This window comes from Penaeus japonicus, unplaced genomic scaffold, assembly GCF_977035675.1.
Source record: "Penaeus japonicus unplaced genomic scaffold, GWHDUDI00000001_assembly GWHDUDI00000011, whole genome shotgun sequence".
NCBI classification, from domain to species: Eukaryota; Metazoa; Arthropoda; class Malacostraca; order Decapoda; family Penaeidae; genus Penaeus; species Penaeus japonicus.
The window spans coordinates 33,457,659-33,477,658 of record NW_028234413.1 but is presented as its reverse complement, the minus strand read 5'-3'; the positions used below and the strand labels follow the sequence as shown (position 1 = coordinate 33,477,658).

The following is a 20,000-nucleotide window of genomic DNA, read 5'->3' as shown; positions in this document are numbered from 1 at the left end:
GATTCGTCCCGGGGCCGCCGAGGGGAACACGCTTTGAAATTGTTTGTGTTTTGCTTTTTTTTTTGGGGGGGGGGATGTGTCTTTTTTTTTTTAGTAGGTAGGGAGGGGGGATAGGGAGGACTAGTATCGTTCGTTGTGACATTCCATTTTTTCCGGGATTAATAACTTTGATGTTGTATTGATCGGTGTGCCAATGGAATCAAGATGGGGAGAGGGGGGGGTTGGGTTGGGGTTAGGGGGGTAGGATTGGTTTGGAGTGATCCCACAGGGTTTCCACAGATGCGTGCCCGAAGGAGCGAAATGCACGGGTAGTGGAAGTGGTTCTGTAATGGATTGCCCAGTCAGGTGGCTTTCAAATCTCCTGTCCGGCATTGCCAGTGCAACAATACGTCAGTAGTAATAGTTATATATTCCAGATTTACTCACGTAAGTATTGGAGATATGCACGCTGCTGTTGCTCTGTTGTATCTAGAATGACTAATTAACTGACTGACCGACGTAATGACTGCCGTTGTGCATTAGTGTTCCTCTGTTACAGTGACATTATTGCCCTATGGTGTCGTCTCTATTGGGTGGATTTCTGGTCGCTTCGAATCCCTGCTTCGGCCGCGACCGCCCTTATTCCCGGCGAGACCTTTGTTTTGTTTATCATTAATCTCGACCGACGTTCACGGTCCATTTACAGGGATGGCGGAATGCAACTGGTAACGCTCGCCAGGCCAGGAGATGAAGCAGTGTTACCAGAGCCAGGGGCAGATATGCCAGGTCGGGGAATTAGTCATCGTTGCCAGGCGGGGCTGCGGCGGCCTGCGTAAGACTAGGATCAGCCTGAGGGTGGGCGGAGGGGCGTGGGTCGAGGGCGAGGTTCAGGGGAGCCACGGCGTGTGCTGGGTCGCCGGCCGGTCATAAGTGTGTCCACTAACCTGTGGAATGGCGGCTCCCCGATTCCCTCCGTTTTTTTATATTAACTGTCTTTTGGGGGGCCTTGCTCTTTATTTGTAGTTAGTGCTTTGCGTTCTAGGTTTGCGGATACGCAGCTGTGCAAGGCTCTGGCTCGAAGGAAAACGTGAATGGGTTGGCATGGCCGGAGTTTTGTTTTGCCTAATTTGCGGCGTTGCGAGCGAGCGAGCGAGCGTGGCGACCTGCGGGTATTTTCATTCCCGTTGCGACGTGAGGTGTGACCCGCGTCCCCGTGATGGCTAGTTACGGTAAGTCGGCGTGATCCCGCCTGAGCCCCGCGTGCCGGGGATCCGCGCCACGCGTCTCGCCTCGTCACTGCGCGCCTGCCGTACTCTTACCACACTTCTCAGTGCACGGCCGCTGCGACTGGAGTACGCCCGGCCGTACCACTTCTCTCAGTACTACCACGACCACTACTTCTATAGTTCACTGTGTCGTTCCTTTCACCTCAGTGCTACCACGACCGCTGCCGTACCACTTATCAGATTCCACATCTCGCTATCTCGACTCTCTCTCTAAAAAAACATTCTGAGGTTGCCCGTGGCTCGTAAACGAGCATACGCGCATGCGTTGTGGCTACCGGTATAATTAAAAGTTATCACGAGGTGTACGATCTCACGTGCATACCTGGGCGGCGTGGAGCATGCGGGTCGAGTGCGCGAGTGCAGTAATGACACGGCGGTCCGAGCTGCTGCTGCTGGAGGTGTTGGTGCCAGTGCCAGATCAGTGCCGGGGTGGGTCGCGCTGGCCCGGGACGCTCCTCGCCCGCACCGCCGCCGCTACGCCGTCCGCCGCCCCTTCGCTCCTGCTGGTGCCGCTCGTGCAGGCGCCTCCGGTGCTTCTCCTTCCCCGGTCGCTGGCGGCGCAGCGTGCGGACCGGCCTAGTGTTCGCCCGTTTGTGCAGGTCTCGGTGCCGTGTTATGCGGGGCAGTGTGCTCGGCCAGGTCAGGTGTGTGTGCTGTCTCTTGGTCGTGACCCGAACTTGCAAGAGGCGCTTCGCTGCCCGCCGTGTCTCGTGTGGCTGTTTAACGTCTCTGTCCGCCTCGTTGGGTCGAAGTGCTTTGCTGTGTTGACTGCGTGTAAAGTGGCAGTAGGTAGTGCAGTGAGAAAGGGTGAAAGAGATTGTGATCGAAAGGGCAAGAAAGAGAATCATAAAAAAAACATGAAAATGAATTGCATGTATACAGGTTTGTGTTTGTGTCTGATCGTGTAGTAGACCTACGTGTGCTTCATTTACCTAAAGTAATAATATTTCATATTTTGATTTTTTATTTAAATGTTTTATTTCATGCGCTTCAGTGCCCAAAAGTAATAGCATTAATTGCATTGGCCTATTACATTCTCTATCACATGCGTATCTGTATGCTGTTCATCGTGCACATTCACATACATGTATATTTGCACAGGAATGTTGTAGTGTATATGGCCATGGTGGGGAGTGCTACGTAAATGGTGTGAGAGGTTGCAGGCAGGGAGGGGTCCTGGAGGGCACGCTGGTCCTGGGAGGGAGGACGAGAGGGAGGCAGAGAGGGAGAGGGAAAGGAGGTGGACCCGGACGCGGCCAGGGAGGCTGGCGGTGGAACTTAGCATCAAACTCACGCCTTGGTGACAAGGGCGGCCGTGGTGGGAGGTGCGAGATGTTTGCTGCTGTCGGCGTTGGGAGGAGAGGGATTGTCCGAGGGATGCGACCTGGGACGGTGGTTCCCTGACTTTAACCACCGCCGCTACATCTTCATGTTCGTTGTTCCTTTTTTGGAATCCAACCTCCCCCTTCTCTCTCTTCTCATATCTCCTCTCCTCTCCTCTCCTCTCTTCTTTTTCTTCTCTTTTCTCCTCATTTTTTTCTCTCATCTCATCTCATCATTTTCTTCTCGCCTCTCATCTCTCCTCATTTTCTTCTCTCCTCTCATCTCTCTCTCTCCCCCTCCCCCCTTCTCTCTCTCTCTCTCTCTCTCTCTCTCTCTCTCTCTCTCTCTCTCTCTCTCTCTCTCTCTCTCTCTCTCTCTCTCTCTCTCTCTCTCTCTCTCTCTCTCTCTCTCTCTCTCTCTCTCTCTCTCTCTCTCTCTCTCACACACACACACACACACACACACACACACACACACACACACACACACACACACACACACACACACACACCTCGGAAACCTCAGATCCAGGACACAGAAGAACGATACAAGTCTGGCCTTGATTGCACTGCGATGGCGATAAGGGTTTCACGGGGTTGATTGCTGCTACATGATCTTGGCCATCGCTTGCTCGTGCAGCGCCAGACGACGGAGAGTGTCCGTGTTGCAGACAGAAAACACGACAGTGCAAAGGACGGTTATGTGTTGCAGACCATTGAGTTGTTTTAATATGTTTTTTTTTCATTCTTTCTTCGGTTTTGAAGGCAGGACACAACAAACGATGGGTCGCGTTTTGCAGGTCGTTATGTTGTTGTTTAACCTTTTTTCAACGAGGCTGCAAGGGATGAGTGTGTCCGTGTATATTCGTGGTGACGAGTGTTGAAGGAAGGATGAAGACCTCTCTCCGTGTGATGCTTTTTTTTTCTTCTTCTCTCCTTCGGTTTTCATTATCCTATGTTGGTATTTATGAGATCGTCTCGTAAAAAATACCTCATGAGAGCAGCAGAATACTAGAAATACCTTCAGTAATTCAGGAATTAGTGGGGGCCCACAGCGGTATGCAGGTGGAATGGATGTGTCGTAGACGGTTTTTTTTTTACAGAAAAGTTTGGCCATTTAAAAAGTTGTTGTTCTCAGTGGAATGATTGTTGATTCAATTACACTAGGTATTGTTGTTTTAAGGCTGTGGCTACTTGTTCTGATGGCTATGGGTATTGCATGTATGATTCTGCTTATGGAATGAGATAGGGAAAGGGGAAGAGAGAGAGAGAGAGAGAGAGAGAGAGAGAGAGAGAGAGAGAGAGAGAGAGAGAGAGAGAGAGAGAGCACTAGAAGAGACAGTAGAAGTAAGAGAGAGAGGGAATGAATGAGAAAGAAAACTGAAAAGCCTGAGAAACAGAGGCGAGAGCGAGAGCGTGAGGCGAGGCTGTCGTGTGGTGTCCCGGCGGAGCGAGCGCGACGATCACGGCGGGACGTCGCTGTCTCGAGCCGCTGTCTTGAGCGCGTCCCCAGGGAAGTTGCGGCGGGAAGAATTCGTTTTCGGGAGACTTGGAATTTTCTCTGGCATTTTTTCTTCTTTTGTGTTCATGCTTCGTTGTGTTTGAAGGCGACCTTTGTCTGCCTCTACTGATGCTTGATATTTATACGCAGGCGAGGGAAGGAATCTGAAGGAAGCGCGATTTTGTTCCTATAAGAGCGCGAGTTTGCTTGCGTCGTCCGGGCCATGGAACCCCTGCCACTGGAGCCCCCGCCCGCTCCCGCCCCTGCTGCCCCTCAGTACCCTGCTGAGAACGGCACCGCAAACCAGTACCCCGAAGAGAGCGCGGTGCCTCTGACCAGGATGTTCCCCCTCGACTCCGTCGCCGACAAGATGTTTCCGAACGAGAACGGTGCTAGCGCCGCCTCGCGCCACTACCACAGCGACGACAGTGCGGTGCGTCGCATGTACCAGCGGGAGAGCGGCGCCCTCCGGAGGATGTACCACAGCCTCAGCGACTACGGGATGTATCCTGCCTACCTCTCCGGACTGGGACTCTCCACCATAGCGCCCAGCGAACCAGGTGAGGCAGCTCGTCCACCCGCCCACCTGCCTGGTCTGCCACCCATCTCACCTGCTGCTGCATGGACACACCCGCTACCCCTCCTCTCCCCCAACCCGTCCGGGGTTTGCTGCCCGAACCACACCCTCGTCATGCAGGCATCCCCGGCAATGCTGCAATCCAGGCCTACCTCATGTCCTTTACCCAACCATTATACATGTATCAAACCGGGTTGGAAATGAATGCCACACTCGCAACGCCATGTTTCATTCACTCTTATCATCTGCATGGTCCGCTAGCCCGGAATCCTTTATTCACATTACCCTGCATGATATACATGTATTGCGCCCGATCTCAAAATGTTCATGCGACGTTATCTCGTGTGTGACAAATTCTCCCGTGTCATAGAAGCGGGTGCTCGCGACCCCGAAACCTGGCGAACCCATCCTATTATCCTGGCGAGCGTTGTGTCTGAGCCGTTTTTACGAGTCTTAAGTGAGCTCCTGTTGCCTCCTCGTCGCGCACCGGTCCGGGTCCCCGTGCCATGACAATGACAGCGTGCTTGACCCGACCGGGATACTCAACTTTAACAGCGTATGAAAGGGTCTGGCGTTGGGCTAGTCTGTGCGAGGACTGTCATGGCGGCCTGGGAGGGTTACGGGGGTAGGGGGGCTGGGGCAGGGAAAGGGGAAGGGGAAGGGGAAGGGGAAAGGGAGAGTGAGGGAGTCTGGTCTCCGGGTGTCATTTTTTTTCATTCTTTCTTTCTTTCTTTTTTTGTATGTAACGTTTATCAGCTCTTGGCTCGTGGCACCGCCGAACGTGCCGGGACTCGTGAGCGTTGAAGACACTTGATCGGATCAGGCTTTAAAGATGAGCTTTGAGCGTCACGGTCCCGCCACGCAGGAAGTCACTTGGGCGGAGACGCTGCGATTTGCTACTGAAGGAGGGAGGGAGGGAGGGAGGGAGGGAGGGAGGGAGGGGATCTGCGGCCGCCCTCCGTAAACCAGGCGTCCAAAAATTCTCTCCTCTCCCTCCCTTCTCCATCTCCTGCCCCCCCCCCTTCCCGTCCGCCCCTCCCCCTTCTTGTTATTGGATGCAACCTTACATTGTCTAGCAAGAAATTATGGGCGTTAAAACTAATGCGGCCAGACATTACGCCCAGGTTTATTGGCCGTAGTCCCGGAGTGTGTAGATTACTTCCACATTCTGCAACTTTACCTTCTCTCTCTTTCCCCCCTCCCTGTTCTTCTCTCTCCCCCCCCCTCACTTACCCCCCTCTCCCCCCTCGTTCGATTAATTAGGATTTTGTCCCCGGACGGGCCCGAACTTGTTTTCCCAAGGCTTGATTCCGATTGCTGTCGTTACGTAGCTAGACCTTTCTCCGGAAGATTAGCGGCGAGGCGGGGAGAATGTTCCACTCCCCCCACCCCCCACCCCCACCCCCACCCCGCTACGTGTTGCTTTGAAACGAGAGCTCCGATCTTGGCGCTCGGGTTGCAACGCTTTTCGTCCGCGAACTGGGTTAGCGATGGCCGTGTTCTTTGGGGGATTTTATATTTTTATGTGATTTCTTGGTAGTGGGCGTGGTTTCCGCCTCTGGCTTGCAGATTTGGGTTTAGGTGGTTTGTTCTCCTCCTTCCACCATTGTTTCATTTTCATCGTCTTTTCCTTCTTCCTCTCATTCTTCACCTTCTCCTTTTCCTCCTTCCCTTCCTCCCTCTCCTGCCCCAACACATCCTCCTCTTCCTCCTGCCCCACCTCCTCCTTCTCCTCCTCCTCCTCCTCCTCCTCCTCCTCCTCCTCCTCCTCCTCCTCCTCCTCCTCCTCCTCCTCCTCCTCCACTTCCTCCTCCTCCTCCTCCTCCTCCTGCCCCACCTCCTCCTCCTCCTCCTCCTCCTGCCCCACCTCCTCCTCCTCCTCCTCCTCCTCCTCCTCCTCCTCCTCCTCCTCCTCCTCCTCCTCCTCCTCCTCCTCCTCCTCCTCCTCCTCCTCCTCCTCCTGCCCCACCTCCTCCTCTTGCCCCACCTCCTTCATCTTCGTGCTGTTCCCGCTGACCTTCCGATTGATCGAAAATCCTATGGCGGAATGCCTTGCCAAGCACCTAACCGACAGGCGATTACCCTCCTTGTGCAGCGGCCAGCCCTCGAGTGATTAAAACAGCGTAATGGCCCCGCGGAGAAACATTCGCGCGTGATTGTCCTCTGGAGCATTCGTAGCCTTTCGTAATTTCGTGTCGCAGTGATAAGTGCATTAGCCTCTCTAATCATGTTCGGATAGCGGGAAGCCTGGAACCGGCGGCGAGCACTCACCGTAATCCAGCTTGGGATTGCTCCCGCCGGGGTGCTGCGGGGCTGAGCTCCATTTCGAGCGTTAGTGCTGTGATTTTTTTCCCCCGGAGCTCCTTGAGAACCTGTTTGTTTCGTGGGTAAGAACATTTATCTGTCTATATCTACCTAATTGTTTATCTATCTATGTATCTGTCTATTAATCTATCTATCTGTCTACACACACACACACACACACACACACACACACACACACACACACACACACACACACACACACACACACACACACACACACACACACACATACACACACACACATACACACACACACACACACACACACACACACACACACACACACACACACACACACACACACACACACACACACACACACACACACACACACACACACACACACACACACACACACACACACACACACACTCACTCACTCACACACACATGCATGTGTTCATCCATGCATGTATTCCTGTGTGTCGGACGTGGCACGGCTCAATCAAGTTGTCCAATTACGAAAACAATGCATAAGCGAGAAATCCGAGACACCGCCAACTTTCGAGAGCACTTTCTCAACCACCGCGCTAAGAAGGAAAGAAAGAAAGAAAGAAATGAGACGACTGGGCGAGGAAAAAAATATGAAGGAGAGATTTTATCCTTTTGTTTAAGAAGTTTCTGTCGGTGACTTTCACTCTCCCCCCACCTACCCGTCCCTCCCTCCCTCCCTCCCTCCCTCTCTCTGACTCCCAACCCTCCCTCTCTACCCCCTTCCCCCTACCCCCCTTGCCCCGACGGAGATGGGTGGCAAGTGGAGGGCGGGGAGGTTAACGTGAGGGGTTGAGCTCGCGTGACCGAGGGCGCCGAGGGGATAAGTCGGATCCATCAAGGTGTGATTTCGAGTCTCGGCGAGCGGATGGGAGGAGGTGGGGGAGAGGAGGAGGAGGAGGAGGAGGTTGGATTGATTGAGGTGGAGGTGAAGGTGGTGATTGAGGTGGAGGTGATGGAGGTGGTGATTGAGGTGGAGGTGAAGGTAGAGGTAGAGGTAGGGGGAGGAGAGGGAGGCAGGAGAGGAGAGAAAGTTGGAAGGAAGGAAAGGAAAGGAAAGGCATGGAATGAAGGAGGGTAGGTGGGGAGGGAAGGAAGGAAAGTGAAGGGGAAGGCAAAGAGGAAGGAAGAAAGGATTTTTAACTGGTCTTGCATGAAGGAGAGGGGAGGGGGGGTCAATGGTCTAGCATGAGGGAAGGAGAAGGGGGAGAGGGAGAGAGGGGGAAAGGGGGGTATTATTCTCGCGCCGTGGCCCTCGCAACCCCGACGCCCTCGTTACCCGCCGTTCTCGAGGTTTGCAAGGGCTGTTTGCACGATGCCAGTGACCCGCGCGAAGTTTATCCCCTTGCCTCCTGTCGTTTGCGTTTCGTGTCGCTGAAGAAGCATTGGTGTGTGTGTGTTTTATTTTTGTTCTCTCTCTCTCTCTCTCTCTCTCTCTCTCTCTCTCTCTCTCTCTCTCTCTCTCTCTCTCTCTCTCTCTCTCTCTCTCTCTCTATATATATATATATATATATATATATATATATATATATATATATATATATGTATATGTATGTGTGTGTGTGTCTGTCTGTCTCTCATTTTTTCTGTTCCTTTTTTGTGATAGTTTCTACTTCTTTCTTTTTTATTATTATTTTTTTTAATGTGTTGCATATTATTATTTTCATTCATTTTTCAAAGCGAAGAGTTGGATGACTGATGGTTAGTTGTCAGCCCTTCTAGGTGCAGGGATGAAAGATAAACGAAAGAGAGAAGGTAATGTTGAAATAGGAAAATATAAAAGATATATATGTATATATGGTTATACTATAAATTTTTACAGGCATTGGACTCGTAAATTTGTTCCGTTATTTCTGTATTGTTTTCTGTATTGGTGCAGCTTGAACGTAATTGCCATCCGTAAGTGCCTTTGGCTCGAAATGCAAGCACGGCGGAGCGAAAAGTATTGGTTAACGGGGCATTTTTTTCCATTCTCTCGTTCATGAACAGAGTTTATGGTATTCACTCTGACAGAGTTGATCCCCCTCCCCTCCTCCCCATTCCCGGTTGATCCCCCCCTCCCCTCCCCCTCATCCTATCCCCTTGTTCAGTTCATCTCCCTTTCCCTCCCTTCCCCTCCCCTCCCCTCCCTCCATCCTTGCCTTGCTCAGTTGATCCCACTCCCCTCCCTTCCTCTAATCTCCCCTCTCCCTCCCTCCCTTCCCCTCTTCTCCTAACTCAGTTGAGCCCATTTCCCCTCCCCATCTCCTCCCCCTACCCTCTTCCCCTTCACCCCTACGTAGTTAATGCCCCTCCCCCACTCCTCCCTTATCTCTCCTCCCCAGATCTGAACTTTTGGGGGACGGGGGGACACAGGTGATACAGGTGTGCGGTGGACGCCTGTATGGGCCTTCCCCTCTCATGTGGCTACCTTTTCCCCTCTCTCGTCCATTACTTTTTTCTAGGTTTGTTTTTTTCTTTATCAGTCTCTCTCTTTCTCTTTCTCTTTCTTTCTCTTTCTCTCTCTTTCTCTCTCTTTCTTTCTCTTTCTCTCTCTTTCTCTCTCTCTCTCCTCCCCTCCCCTCCCCTCCCCTCCCCTCCCCTCCCTCCCTCCCTCCCTCCCTCCCTCTACCTCTCTCTCCCCTCTCTCGCTGTCTCCCCCCCCCCTGTTGGCCATCCTCCCCTCTTTGGGTCTTCTCCTTTTCCCTCTTTTATTTACCTTTCCTCTCCGTCTCCTCCCCGTCGTCCTGTGATTATCATTCTTCCCCTTATCTCCCCTCGCCCCGTCTCTTCCCCTGTCACTTCAACATCCTTTATTCGCATTTCCATTCTCCACTTTCTTTCCCCTCGGTTGTGATTCCGCTCATCTTCGGGGTCCCTCGTGCGCACTCTTACCTCACCCACGCACCCTTTCACCTCACCCACGCACCCTTTCACCCTCGGCGTCACGCTCTCACCAGTCATCCTTCACACTTCCCTTAACTCTTCGGCGTCAATTTTGAGGGTACACCTCTCACCCTTCAACCTACATGCCCTCGAGTCTCACCCTTCTCCCTTGGTTCACGCTCACACATCCTTGAACCTCTCCCTTCGTCTTAGACTTCAGCCTTGACCCTTCGCTCACACACCCTCGAGCCTCACCCTTGACCCCTCAAGTCATACACCCTCGTCCTCATCTTTCACTCTTTACAACCTCGTCCTCATCTTTCACCCTTTACACCCTCGTCCTCATCTCTCACCCTTTACACCCTCGTCCTCATCTTTCACCCTTACACCCTCGTCCTCATCTTTCACCCTTTACACCCTCGTCCTCATCTTTCACCCTTTACACCCTCGTCCTCATCTTTCACCCTTTGCACCCCGTCCTCATCTTTCACCCTTACACCCTCGTCCTCATCTTTCACCCTTTACACCCTCGTCCTCATCTTTCACCCTTTACACCCTCGTCCTCATCTTTCACCCTTTACACCCTCGTCCTCATCTTTCACCCTTACACCCTCGTCCTCATCTTTCACCCTTACACCCTCGTCCTCATCTTTCACCCTTTACACCCTCGTCCTCATCTTTCACCCTTTACACCCTCGTCCTCATCTTTCACCCTTTACACCCTCGTCCTCATCTTTCACCCTTTACACCCTCGTCCTCATCTTTCACCCTTTACACCCTCGTCCTCATCTTTCACCCTTACACCCTCGTCCTCATCTTTCACCCTTACACCCTCGTCCTCATCTTTCACCCTTTACACCCTCGTCCTCATCTTTCACCCTTACACCCTCGTCCTCATCTTTCACCCTTTGCACCCTCGTCCTCATCTCTCACCCTTTACACCCTCGTCCTCATCTCTCACCCTTTACACCCTCGTCCTCATCTTTCACCCTTACACCCTCGTCCTCATCTTTCACCCTTACACCCTCGTCCTCATCTTTCACCCTTTGCACCCTCGTCCTCATCTTTCACCCTTTACACCCTCGTCCTCATCTTTCACCCTTTACACCCTCGTCCTCATCTTTCACCCTTACACCCTCGTCCTCATCTTTCACCCTTTGCACCCTCGTCTTCTCTTTCGACCTTTACACCCTCGTCCTCATCTTTCACCCTTACACCCTCGTCCTCATCTTTCACCCTTTACACCCTCGTCCTCATCTTTCACCCTTACACCCTCGTCCTCATCTTTCACCCTTACACCCTCGTCCTCATCTTTCACCCTTTACACCCTCGTCCTCATCTTTCACCTACCCTCGTCCTCATCTTTCACCCTTACACCCTCGTCCTCATCTTTCACCCTTTACACCCTCGTCCTCATCTTTCACCCTTTACACCCTCGTCCTCATCTTTCACCCTTTACACCCTCGTCCTCGTCTCTCACCCTTTACACCCTCCCCCTCACCTTTACCCTTTGCACCCTCGTCCTCATCTGTCACCCTTTCCACCCTCGTCCTCATCTCTCACCCTTTACACCCTCGTCCTCATCTCTCACCCTTTACACCCTCGTCCTCATCTTTCACCCTTACACCCTCGTCCTCATCTTTCACCCTTTGCACCCTCGTCCTCATCTCTCACCCTTTACACCCTCGTCCTCATCTTTCACCCTTACACCCTCGTCCTCATCTTTCACCCTTTACACCCTCGTCCTCATCTTTCACCCTTTACACCCTCGTCCTCATCTTTCACCCTTACACCCTCGTCCTCATCTTTCACCCTTTGCACCCTCGTCCTCATCTTTCACCCTTTACACCCTCGTCCTCATCTTTCACCCTTTACACCCTCGTCCTCATCTCTCACCCTTTACACCCTCGCCCTCATCTTTCACTCTTTGCACCCCGTCCTCATCTCTCACCCTTTGCACCCTCATCCTCATCTTTCACCCTGTACACCCTCGCCCTCATCTTTCACCCTTTACATCCTCGTCCTCATCTTTCACCCTTTACACCCTCGCCCTTATCTCTCACCCTTTCCACCCTCGTCCTCATCTTTCACCCTTTGCACCCTCGTCCTCATCTTTCACCCTTTACACCCTCGTCCTCATCTCTCACCCTTTACACCCTCGTCCTCATCTTTCACCCTTACACCCTCGTCCTCATCTTTCACCCTTTGCACCCTCGTCCTCATCTCTCACCCTTTACACCCTCGTCCTCATCTTTCACCCTTTGCACCCTCGTCCTCATCTTTCACCCTTTGCACCCCGTCCTCATCTTTCATCATCATCATCGACTGAGGCCGAGTCCCGCGTCCAGTATCGGCGCGGAGTGCATAAGCATAAGCAAGAAAAGCTCGCGAAGTCATTATTTCACAAACTCATTTGCATTTTAAATACCCTTCTGTTTCCATTAAAGACTCGTGACCCCCGGCCGAGTTTATAAACATTCCTCGATGATGGATTGTGTCAGGGCCAAGTGCGGGACTGGGGACGCGTGTAGATTTTGTACGTACATGAAACAAACGGACGCACGAGAGAGAGTGAGTGAGAGTGAGTGAGAGAGAGAGAGAGAGAGAGAGAGAGAGAGAGAGAGAGAGAGATTGAGAGAGGAGAGAAGAGAGAGATTGAGAGAGGAGAGAAGAGAGTGAGTGAGTGAGTGAGTGAGTGAGTGAGAGAGAGAGAGAGAGAGAGAGAGAGAGAGAGAGAGAGAGAGAGAGAGAGAGAGAGAGAGAGAGAGAGAGAGAGAGAGAGAGAGAGAGAGAGAGAGTGAGAGTGAGAGTGAGAGTGAGAGTGAGAGTGAGAGTGAGAGTGAGAGTGAGAGAGAGAGAGAGAGGGAGAAAGGGGGGGGGGAGGAGGAGAGAGTCTACCAAATCTTTATTCCACGAAGGGAAAACGGAAGAAAGAAATGCCTTCTTTTTCCCGTTGGAATATCTTGCGAGTCTCTGGAAGCAGAGGTTAGGTTGGCTTATACTCGCTAAGGGGGCTTGGCACTTCCTTGGCCCCCGCGGATCGGATTAGCTCCAAAGCCACCTTCTGGCCAACGCGGGAATAATTAGGGCCCAGGACGGTCACTGTTCTGTGCTGTGTCAAAGGCGCGAGGGAGCGTTGCTTTGGAGGTGGAAGGAAGGCTGGCTGGCTGGCTGGCGAAGCGAAGGAGTGTGGTTGACTTAAAGAGAATTCAAATTCACTCAAGATTCAGGGCCGGATGGAAGGACGTGGTCGTGGGAGAGATGAATTCAGGACGGTTTAGGGATGGCTTATGTATGCGCGCGCGCGCGTGTGTGTGTGTGTGTGTGTGTGTGTGTGTGTGTGTGTGCCTATCTGTCTATTGTCTGTCTATATGTCTGTCTGTCTGTCTGTCTGTGTGCATATATTTATGTTTACGTGTATGTATGTGAGTGGAGGTTATGTGTGCTTGCATGTGCGTGTATGTGTTAGCATGCAAGAAAAGAATAAAGTTGTGTCACCCTCAACGCGACCCTGATATGTTGGACTGCGAACTAACGCCACGCCGGGAATATGACCTCTCACGGCCCGGTAAATATATTTCATTAGCGTGCGCCGGTATTAAGGTGCTTTAAGGGATCGGGCGGCTAATGCGCCCAATTGATCGGACATTAATCAGGAATTGTTGAGTATTATTAGACGACTCCTCGCCGTACTGTGGCCCAACCGAGGTGGCCGCCCCTGCGGATTGGAATGTGTGTATGTGTGTGTGGGTGTTTGTATGTGTGTGTGTGTGTGTGTGTGTGAGAGAGAGAGAGAGAGAGAGAGAGATAGAGATAGAGATAGAGATAGAGAGAGAGAGAGAGAGAGAGAGAGAGAGAGAGAGAGAGAGAGAGAGAGAGAGAGAGAGAGAGAGAGAGAGAGAGAGAGAGAGAGAGAATGGGAGGGGGGGGTGGCGAGTGAGCGTGAGAGTGGCAGTTGCTATTAAATAACAACACACATTTAACAATTTACACTCAATTATGCAATTTACCATACACAAAATTGTTATAAAATTACTTGATATACGAAAATACAATATTAACTCAGAAAGCTTGTATGGGAAGGACATTTTTATGTGTGTTTGTTTGTGTGTGCGTGTGCGTGTGCGTGTGCGTGTGCGTGTGCGTGTGCGTGTGCGTGTGCGTGCGCGTGTGCATGCGTACGTTTACAATATATATTAATGTTTGTGTGCACATAGCCGCTGCTCATAACCGGTGGGCTCGGCAGCAAGTACCTCTTTAGCGTGTCCAAAGGCTGTGGGCGCAATACAACGAGCGGGTTACTTTTATTGCTTTCCTGTTCCAGTGGAGAGAGCGGATCAATGGTGAATGCGTAACGGTTTGCTTGCCTGTCGCCGGGAATGTAGATTGGCGACATTGCTGAACAAATAAACAAACAAGAGTGATGAGAACAGGAAAAGAGGGGTGGGGGGCGGGGGGAGGATCTTGTTTTTGTTTTTGTTTGAATAGATAGATAGATGAGAAAATAATAGATGAAGAGGAGTTGTCAGTTTATACTTTCTTTTTTATTAGAAAAAGTCTGGTTATATGTTAGTTTATTTATTCGAAAAGATGCCTGGTTATGTATTTGTTTATTCGGAAAAAATGTATTTATACTTTTATTTGCTGTGGTCGTTTTCGAAAAAGCTGTAAATATATCCATTTGTTAATTCGAAAAAGATCTTTCCTGTGTTTACCTGTTTATTCGAAAAAAAATGTTTTCCCTTTTATTTATTTTTTCGAAAAATCAAATCCTATTTCTCTTTTAAGCAGAAGTTTCTCGGCCAAAGTAGGGATATTCCGCCCCCCCCCCCCCCGCCTGTCTTCCCGCGCCCAGTACACTACACACTTATTCGGGGGAGAGATAAGGACGCCAAAGGAATACGGCGGGGGGGGTTGGGTCGAGGTGAATAGGGAGAGAGAGGGAGAGGGAGAGGGAGAGGGAGAGGGAGAGGGAGAGAGAGGGAGAGGGAAAGGGAGAGGGAGAGGGAGAGAGAGGGAGGGGGAGGAGAAAGAGAGGGAGATGGGAGCGTGAGAGTGAGAGTGGTTGTGAGAGTGAGATTAAGAGTGAGGAAAAGGGAAAGGGGTAAGAGGTAGGGGGGGTGGGGGTAACCATCTTGCACTGCATGCGAGACGGCTAAGTGTCGGAGCTAGTAATGGAGGTTTTGAGGAGGATGAAAAGGAAGAGTTTACAGGGGGCGATCCTCCTCAATGGCGCGTCACGGGGGGCATTGTTTACTCCGGGGCACCGCTCAAGGGGCATCCAGTGCGGGGAGGAAAGGTGAGCGGAGGGAGGAGGGAGGGAGGGAGGGAGGGAGGGGAGGGGAGGTAAGGGGAAGGGGAGGGAGGGAGGGGGAGTGAAAGGGGCAAGAGCACAGGGGGTTTGTTGGGGGCAGAGACGCTGGAAGGGAAAATTGGGAAGGATTTTAGAAGGATTAGGGATGATGGGGAGGAAGGAGGTGGGGAAGGATTAGCCCCGATGAGAGGGAGAAGGATGTGAGAGGAGAAGTTGATGAGAGGAAGTAGGTAATAGGAAGGAGAGGTGTCTAAGTAGACAATAAGAGGGAATAAGGACAAGGGAAGAACGATGGCAGAGAGGAAATGATGTAAGTGAGAGAATAAAGAGAGAACGAACAAGGACAAGGAGAGAAGGCCGCAAGGGGAGCTGGAAGGGGATCGAAGGAATAATCAGAGAGAGTGAAGAGGAATGAGAACGGCGTGTGCGGTCACGAGGGAGAATGAGTAACCCGGAGGCACGGAGACTGTCCTATATGACGCGCGATTGAAAGGGTGGAAGGGGGAAGAGTAAGGGAAGAGAAGGGGCGAGAGGTAAAGGGAGAGAGGAAGGATAGTAGGCGAGGGGGCTCAAAACACCAAAAGAGAGAAAGAATGAAAAAGAAATCGAGGACCGAAACCAAAGGGGAGCACCATAGGCCACCGCCGCCGCCGCCGCCGCCGAGGGTTGCACAGCTTAATTAAAACATCGGGAAACTCTGATAAAAACGGGGGAGGGGGCGGGGATAGCCCGAGATTCCCGGGCAGAGGGGAAGGGGGGAGGCAATGTCACTGATCACCTTCATTCCGATAATCAAAGTGCGGACGGCGAGTATTTGTACCCCGCCTCCATCCTCCCCATCCCCTTTCCCCCCCTCCCCTTTTCGCCGGGGTTTGCATCTGCCGGGATGATGAAGATGTTTTTCCGATAATGGAATGCCGGCTAGCTGTGCCGTGTCTGCCGTCTCTCGTGCTGTTGAGATAACAATTTGTCGTAGTTCCTTACGGGCCAGTTAAAGGCGGGCGCGCTCCTCGAAAGTTCTCGGTGCGGGTGAACAGGGAGCAGGTGGGAGCTACGACAGTGCCAGGTGTTCTTGGTGGCACACCTGGGAAGGGAAGGAGGGAAGGGGGGGGAGGGGGCGCATCTGCAGGTCGTGTATTACAAGGCAACATTCATCATGGTTTATTGCACGCGGTTGTTTAGGCCGGGCTGTATGTTTCTCACGCTCAGAACCTCCTGCTCCCAAGTCGCCAGTGGATTATGCGCCTCGCGTATTTCTTTCGCCTCGTGAAAATTTATCACCCGGGATTAAGCCCTTACTTTGCCCCACGTATTCGGCACATGAGCGCTGCCGTGCCGCGCCGCCGTCGCCCTTTACCGCGAGCGATGTTCGTGAATGAGGTTTGCCAACGCCGCCGGGGATGCCTCCCCTCCCTCGCGCGGGATGCCACGTGCCCTTCCGCGGGCTGGTGCGAGGTCGGGGAAGGCGTTCCGTCGGCGTGGAATAAGGCTTGTTTGGCGAAGAGCAAGAGCGCTCTGGTAGTAAAACTGTTTTATTTATAGTGCTTTTAGGTGTAACATATGTTCTCTCACAGGAACTTTTATTTCGAATAATTCTGTTACGACTGTTGCTCCACTTTTGCCTTCTCTTCCTCTCCTCCTCTTGTTCTTCCTCCTCCTCCTCCTCCTCCTCCTCCTCCTCCTCCTCCTCCTCCTCTTCCTCCTCTCATTACTCCTAGTACTAGAACTATTGCTACTATACTCCCTAAATATTGTGGGACAATAACTTTTGAATGGATTGTTGGATTGAGTTCATATCCAAGAATATTATATTGAATCACAGATCAAGTTCAATTTCGACGACAATACACGTACTTGAGGATGGGTTATGGCCCTTTTTTAGATTTAGATATTGCGCCAGAGTCTGTGTAAAGGGCTTCAAGTACTAATATCATTGCTTTCGTATTGTCTTACCCGGAGCTCCTGTGATTAAGCATTTAGCGGGATTCCTGTAGCTTGAGTATTTTGCTGGATACCCTCTTGCCGAAAGGGCGACCTACCTGCTGAATTTAGTCTGTGACGGAACCTCGAGCTTAGCCCTCTCCCTTCTTCTCTCTCCTCTCCTTTCTTCCCCACCCCCCTCTTCTTTCCTCTCTCCTTTCTCCCCCCTCCCCTCTTCTTTCCTCTCTCCTTTCTTCCTCCCCCCTCTCCTCCCCTCGCCCCCCCCCCTGCTCTTTTCGGTGGATTCTAGTGGCTCTCGTCCGTAGCAGAGGGCTTCTTTGGGCCCTTCACCTTCGGCGTTCCCCGCTGTTCCTCACGGGCTCCAATCCTCGAACTGCAGCCATTTCATTTCGGTTTTCCTGTTGGAGGATTTTTTTCTTTGGGTTATTATTGTTATTGTTGTTGTTTTTTATCGCTCTCTCTTTACTGGTTGTCCTCTTTGACTTGTACTTTTGCTCTGCCATTCCTCTTCTTCCCTTTGCACTTTTTCCGTCTCCGTTTTTCTTCCTCTTTTTTTCTCTTTGTTTTTCTTTCTTTCCTTCTTTCCTTGTCCATTCATTTCCTCCGTATTAGTGCAATACTTTGCTTTTGCGTCATATATCATCCTCTTCCTCTTCCTCTTCCTTCCTTTATCCCATTTATAAGCACGCTAAGATGCCTTTCATCGTTTATTGTCTTTCATTACCCTTTACTCGCCCCCTTCCGACTTGTAATTTTCTTCCAGAGTCGTGCCATGCCGTCGTTAACATTATCCCCTCAAGGACTTCCACTGAACACCCTCTCCTGCCCCACCACCCTCCCTGCCTCTTCCCTCTCTCCTCTCCTCCTCTCTCCTTCCCTCATCCCTCCGCATCTCTTTTCTATCTCCTCTCAAACCTCCTCCCTCTCGGGCTCCTTTCTCTCCCCTCCTCTTCTCTCTCCTATCTCTCCCATCCTCTTCTCTCTCCTATCTCTCCCTCTACCCTCTCCTCTGCTCTCTCCCTTCTCTCTTCTCCTCTCGTCTCGTCTCCCCTCCGATCTCTTGCTCTTTTGCCGTCTTCTTCTCTTGCTCTTCCTTCGCCCCATCGGTGGGTGGGTGGTAAACCCTGCTTTTTGATGACGCTGCTTTCCATGTGGCGGCATGGGGAGGCAGGGATAAGGGGGCAGGGATGGGAGAGGAGGGGTAGGGAAGGGGGGTTGCGCGAAGTTGAGAGTGTTTGGGGGAAACGGATTGTGAGTTTTGAAGCATCGGCTGTGGTGGTCCTTCTTCCTTCCACTTCCTTTCCCTTTCTTTTTCCTGCCCCCTCGCTTTCCTAGCCATCCTTCCCCTCCGCTAACCTTCCACTTCCCTGCTCTCCCTCATCCCTCATCGCCGCTGTCCCATATCTCCTTATTGGTCTTCGCTGTTGGAACAGGTATTATTTTTTTTTCCAACTGGGGCCCCCTTGTTTATTTTTGAGGAGGGAAGGAAGCAAGTGCACCCTTGTTTTGGTCCATAATTTAGGATATTGGGTTTGCCTTCCACTCGAGTTCCTTTTGCTGTTTTGTTCTTGTTGTTGTTTTGCAGCTTTGGATAGGGTGAATGCAAATTGTTTTTGTTTTTCGTTTAGTCTTTCTTAGCAGTCTCATCTTCTTCTATTAATACTTCTTTTTCTTTCTCCTCTCTTCTCCCTTTCTTCGTCATAAGCCTCCTCTTCCTCCCTTTCTCTTCTCTCTCCTCCTCCTCCTCTTCCATCTCTCCCTCCTATTCTTTTAGCTTCTTTATTGGAACATCCCTTCCATGTGTTCATATATTATAAAGAATTGTTATTGTGTGTTTGCTTGATCATTCTTCGCGTCTGTTTTTGGCTTTCCATTGTTTAGCCAAATTCCCTGTCACAAACGCGTGTTTCATTTTCGCAGACAATGCAGTCGGCACGGGATGTAATCTCTCTTTCCCTCACGCGCTCTCTCTCTTTTTCCTTCTCATTCTTTTCTTTCTGTCTCATTTATTTTTCTCTTTCACTGGCTCTTCCATTTTTATTTTTTTTTTTCATCTTTTTCTTTCCTTATCTCTCTTTCTATTTCCTTATCTCTCTCTTTCTCTCCCTTTCTTTCTCTTTCTTTCTTTCTCTTTCTTTCCTTCTCTCTCTCTCTCTCTCTCTCTCTCTCTCTCTCTCTCTCTCTCTCTCTCTCTCTCTCTCTCTCTCTCTCTCTCTCTCTCTCTCTCTCTCTCTCTCTCTTTCTCTTGCTCACCCTCATCCATTTTTCCTCATCCTCAGTTTGACATTTTTCAAGTACCTTTTTTATCTCTCGTGTCTCTTTCTATCACCGGTGTGGCCGTTCCTCTCTTCCCTCCTCCTCTTATATTTCATTTCTCCCTCCCCTCTCCCTTCCTCTTTTTTTCTTCTTCCTTTCTTCCTTCTTCCTTCCCCCTTCTTCTTCTTTTCCCTTCTTCCCATTCTCTTTCTTTTCTTCTTTTCCCACTTCTTCCTCCGCCCTTCTCATTTTCCCCTTCTTCCCTCCCTCTTCTCTTCTCCTCTCTCCTCCCTCCTCTCTTCTCCCCCTTTCTTCCCCCCCCCCCCATCTTCCCTTCTTCTTCTTTTCTCCCTCCTTCCCTCCTTCCTTCCCTCCCACCTTCTTTCCCTTCTTCCTTCCTCCCCCCCTCCTTCCTTCTCTCCTTCCCTCCTTCCCTTTGTACGCCTTCCTCTCTCTTTCTCTCTTGGCGTCTCTCCTTCTTCCTTAAAGGAGACAGAATCATCCTCCTCGGCCGCCTTCTTTTCTCTTTGCAAAATGATTCTCCTTAACTAATGGGCGCGTCTTTGTTTTTTTTTTCTTTCTTTCTTTTTATCGCCTCTCCCTGTCGTACTTTTGGGAGTTTTTTATTTTTTATTTTATTTTT

The 20,000-nt window shown here is 51.1% G+C and overlaps 2 protein-coding genes across 19 annotated transcripts in view; both read left to right on the top strand.

Annotated features, from left to right (window-relative positions):
- The window catches only part of LOC122265454 (uncharacterized), a 68,012-nt gene that overhangs the window by 4,560 nt on the left and 43,452 nt on the right, over positions 1-20,000 (top strand). The gene's annotated exons all lie outside the window — the stretch shown is intronic.
- LOC147471004 (uncharacterized) lies at positions 1,467-4,564 on the top strand. The gene is made up of 2 exons (XM_086541959.1): positions 1,467-1,904; positions 4,239-4,564. The coding sequence occupies exons 1-2, from the start codon at positions 1,604-1,606 to the stop codon at positions 4,421-4,423; spliced, it is 486 nt and encodes a 161-aa protein (XP_086398085.1). The 5' UTR covers positions 1,467-1,603; the 3' UTR covers positions 4,424-4,564.

Excerpts from the sequence above, each read along its gene's own strand:
- LOC147471004 (XM_086541959.1), top strand. The coding sequence starts at position 1,604 with ATGCGGGTCGAGTGCGCGAGTGCAGTAATGACACGGCGGTCCGAGCTG. Across the intron at positions 1,905-4,238 it reads GGGGCAGTGTGCTCGGCCAG|GCGAGGGAAGGAATCTGAAG; the intron begins GTCAGGTGTGTG and ends ATTTATACGCAG.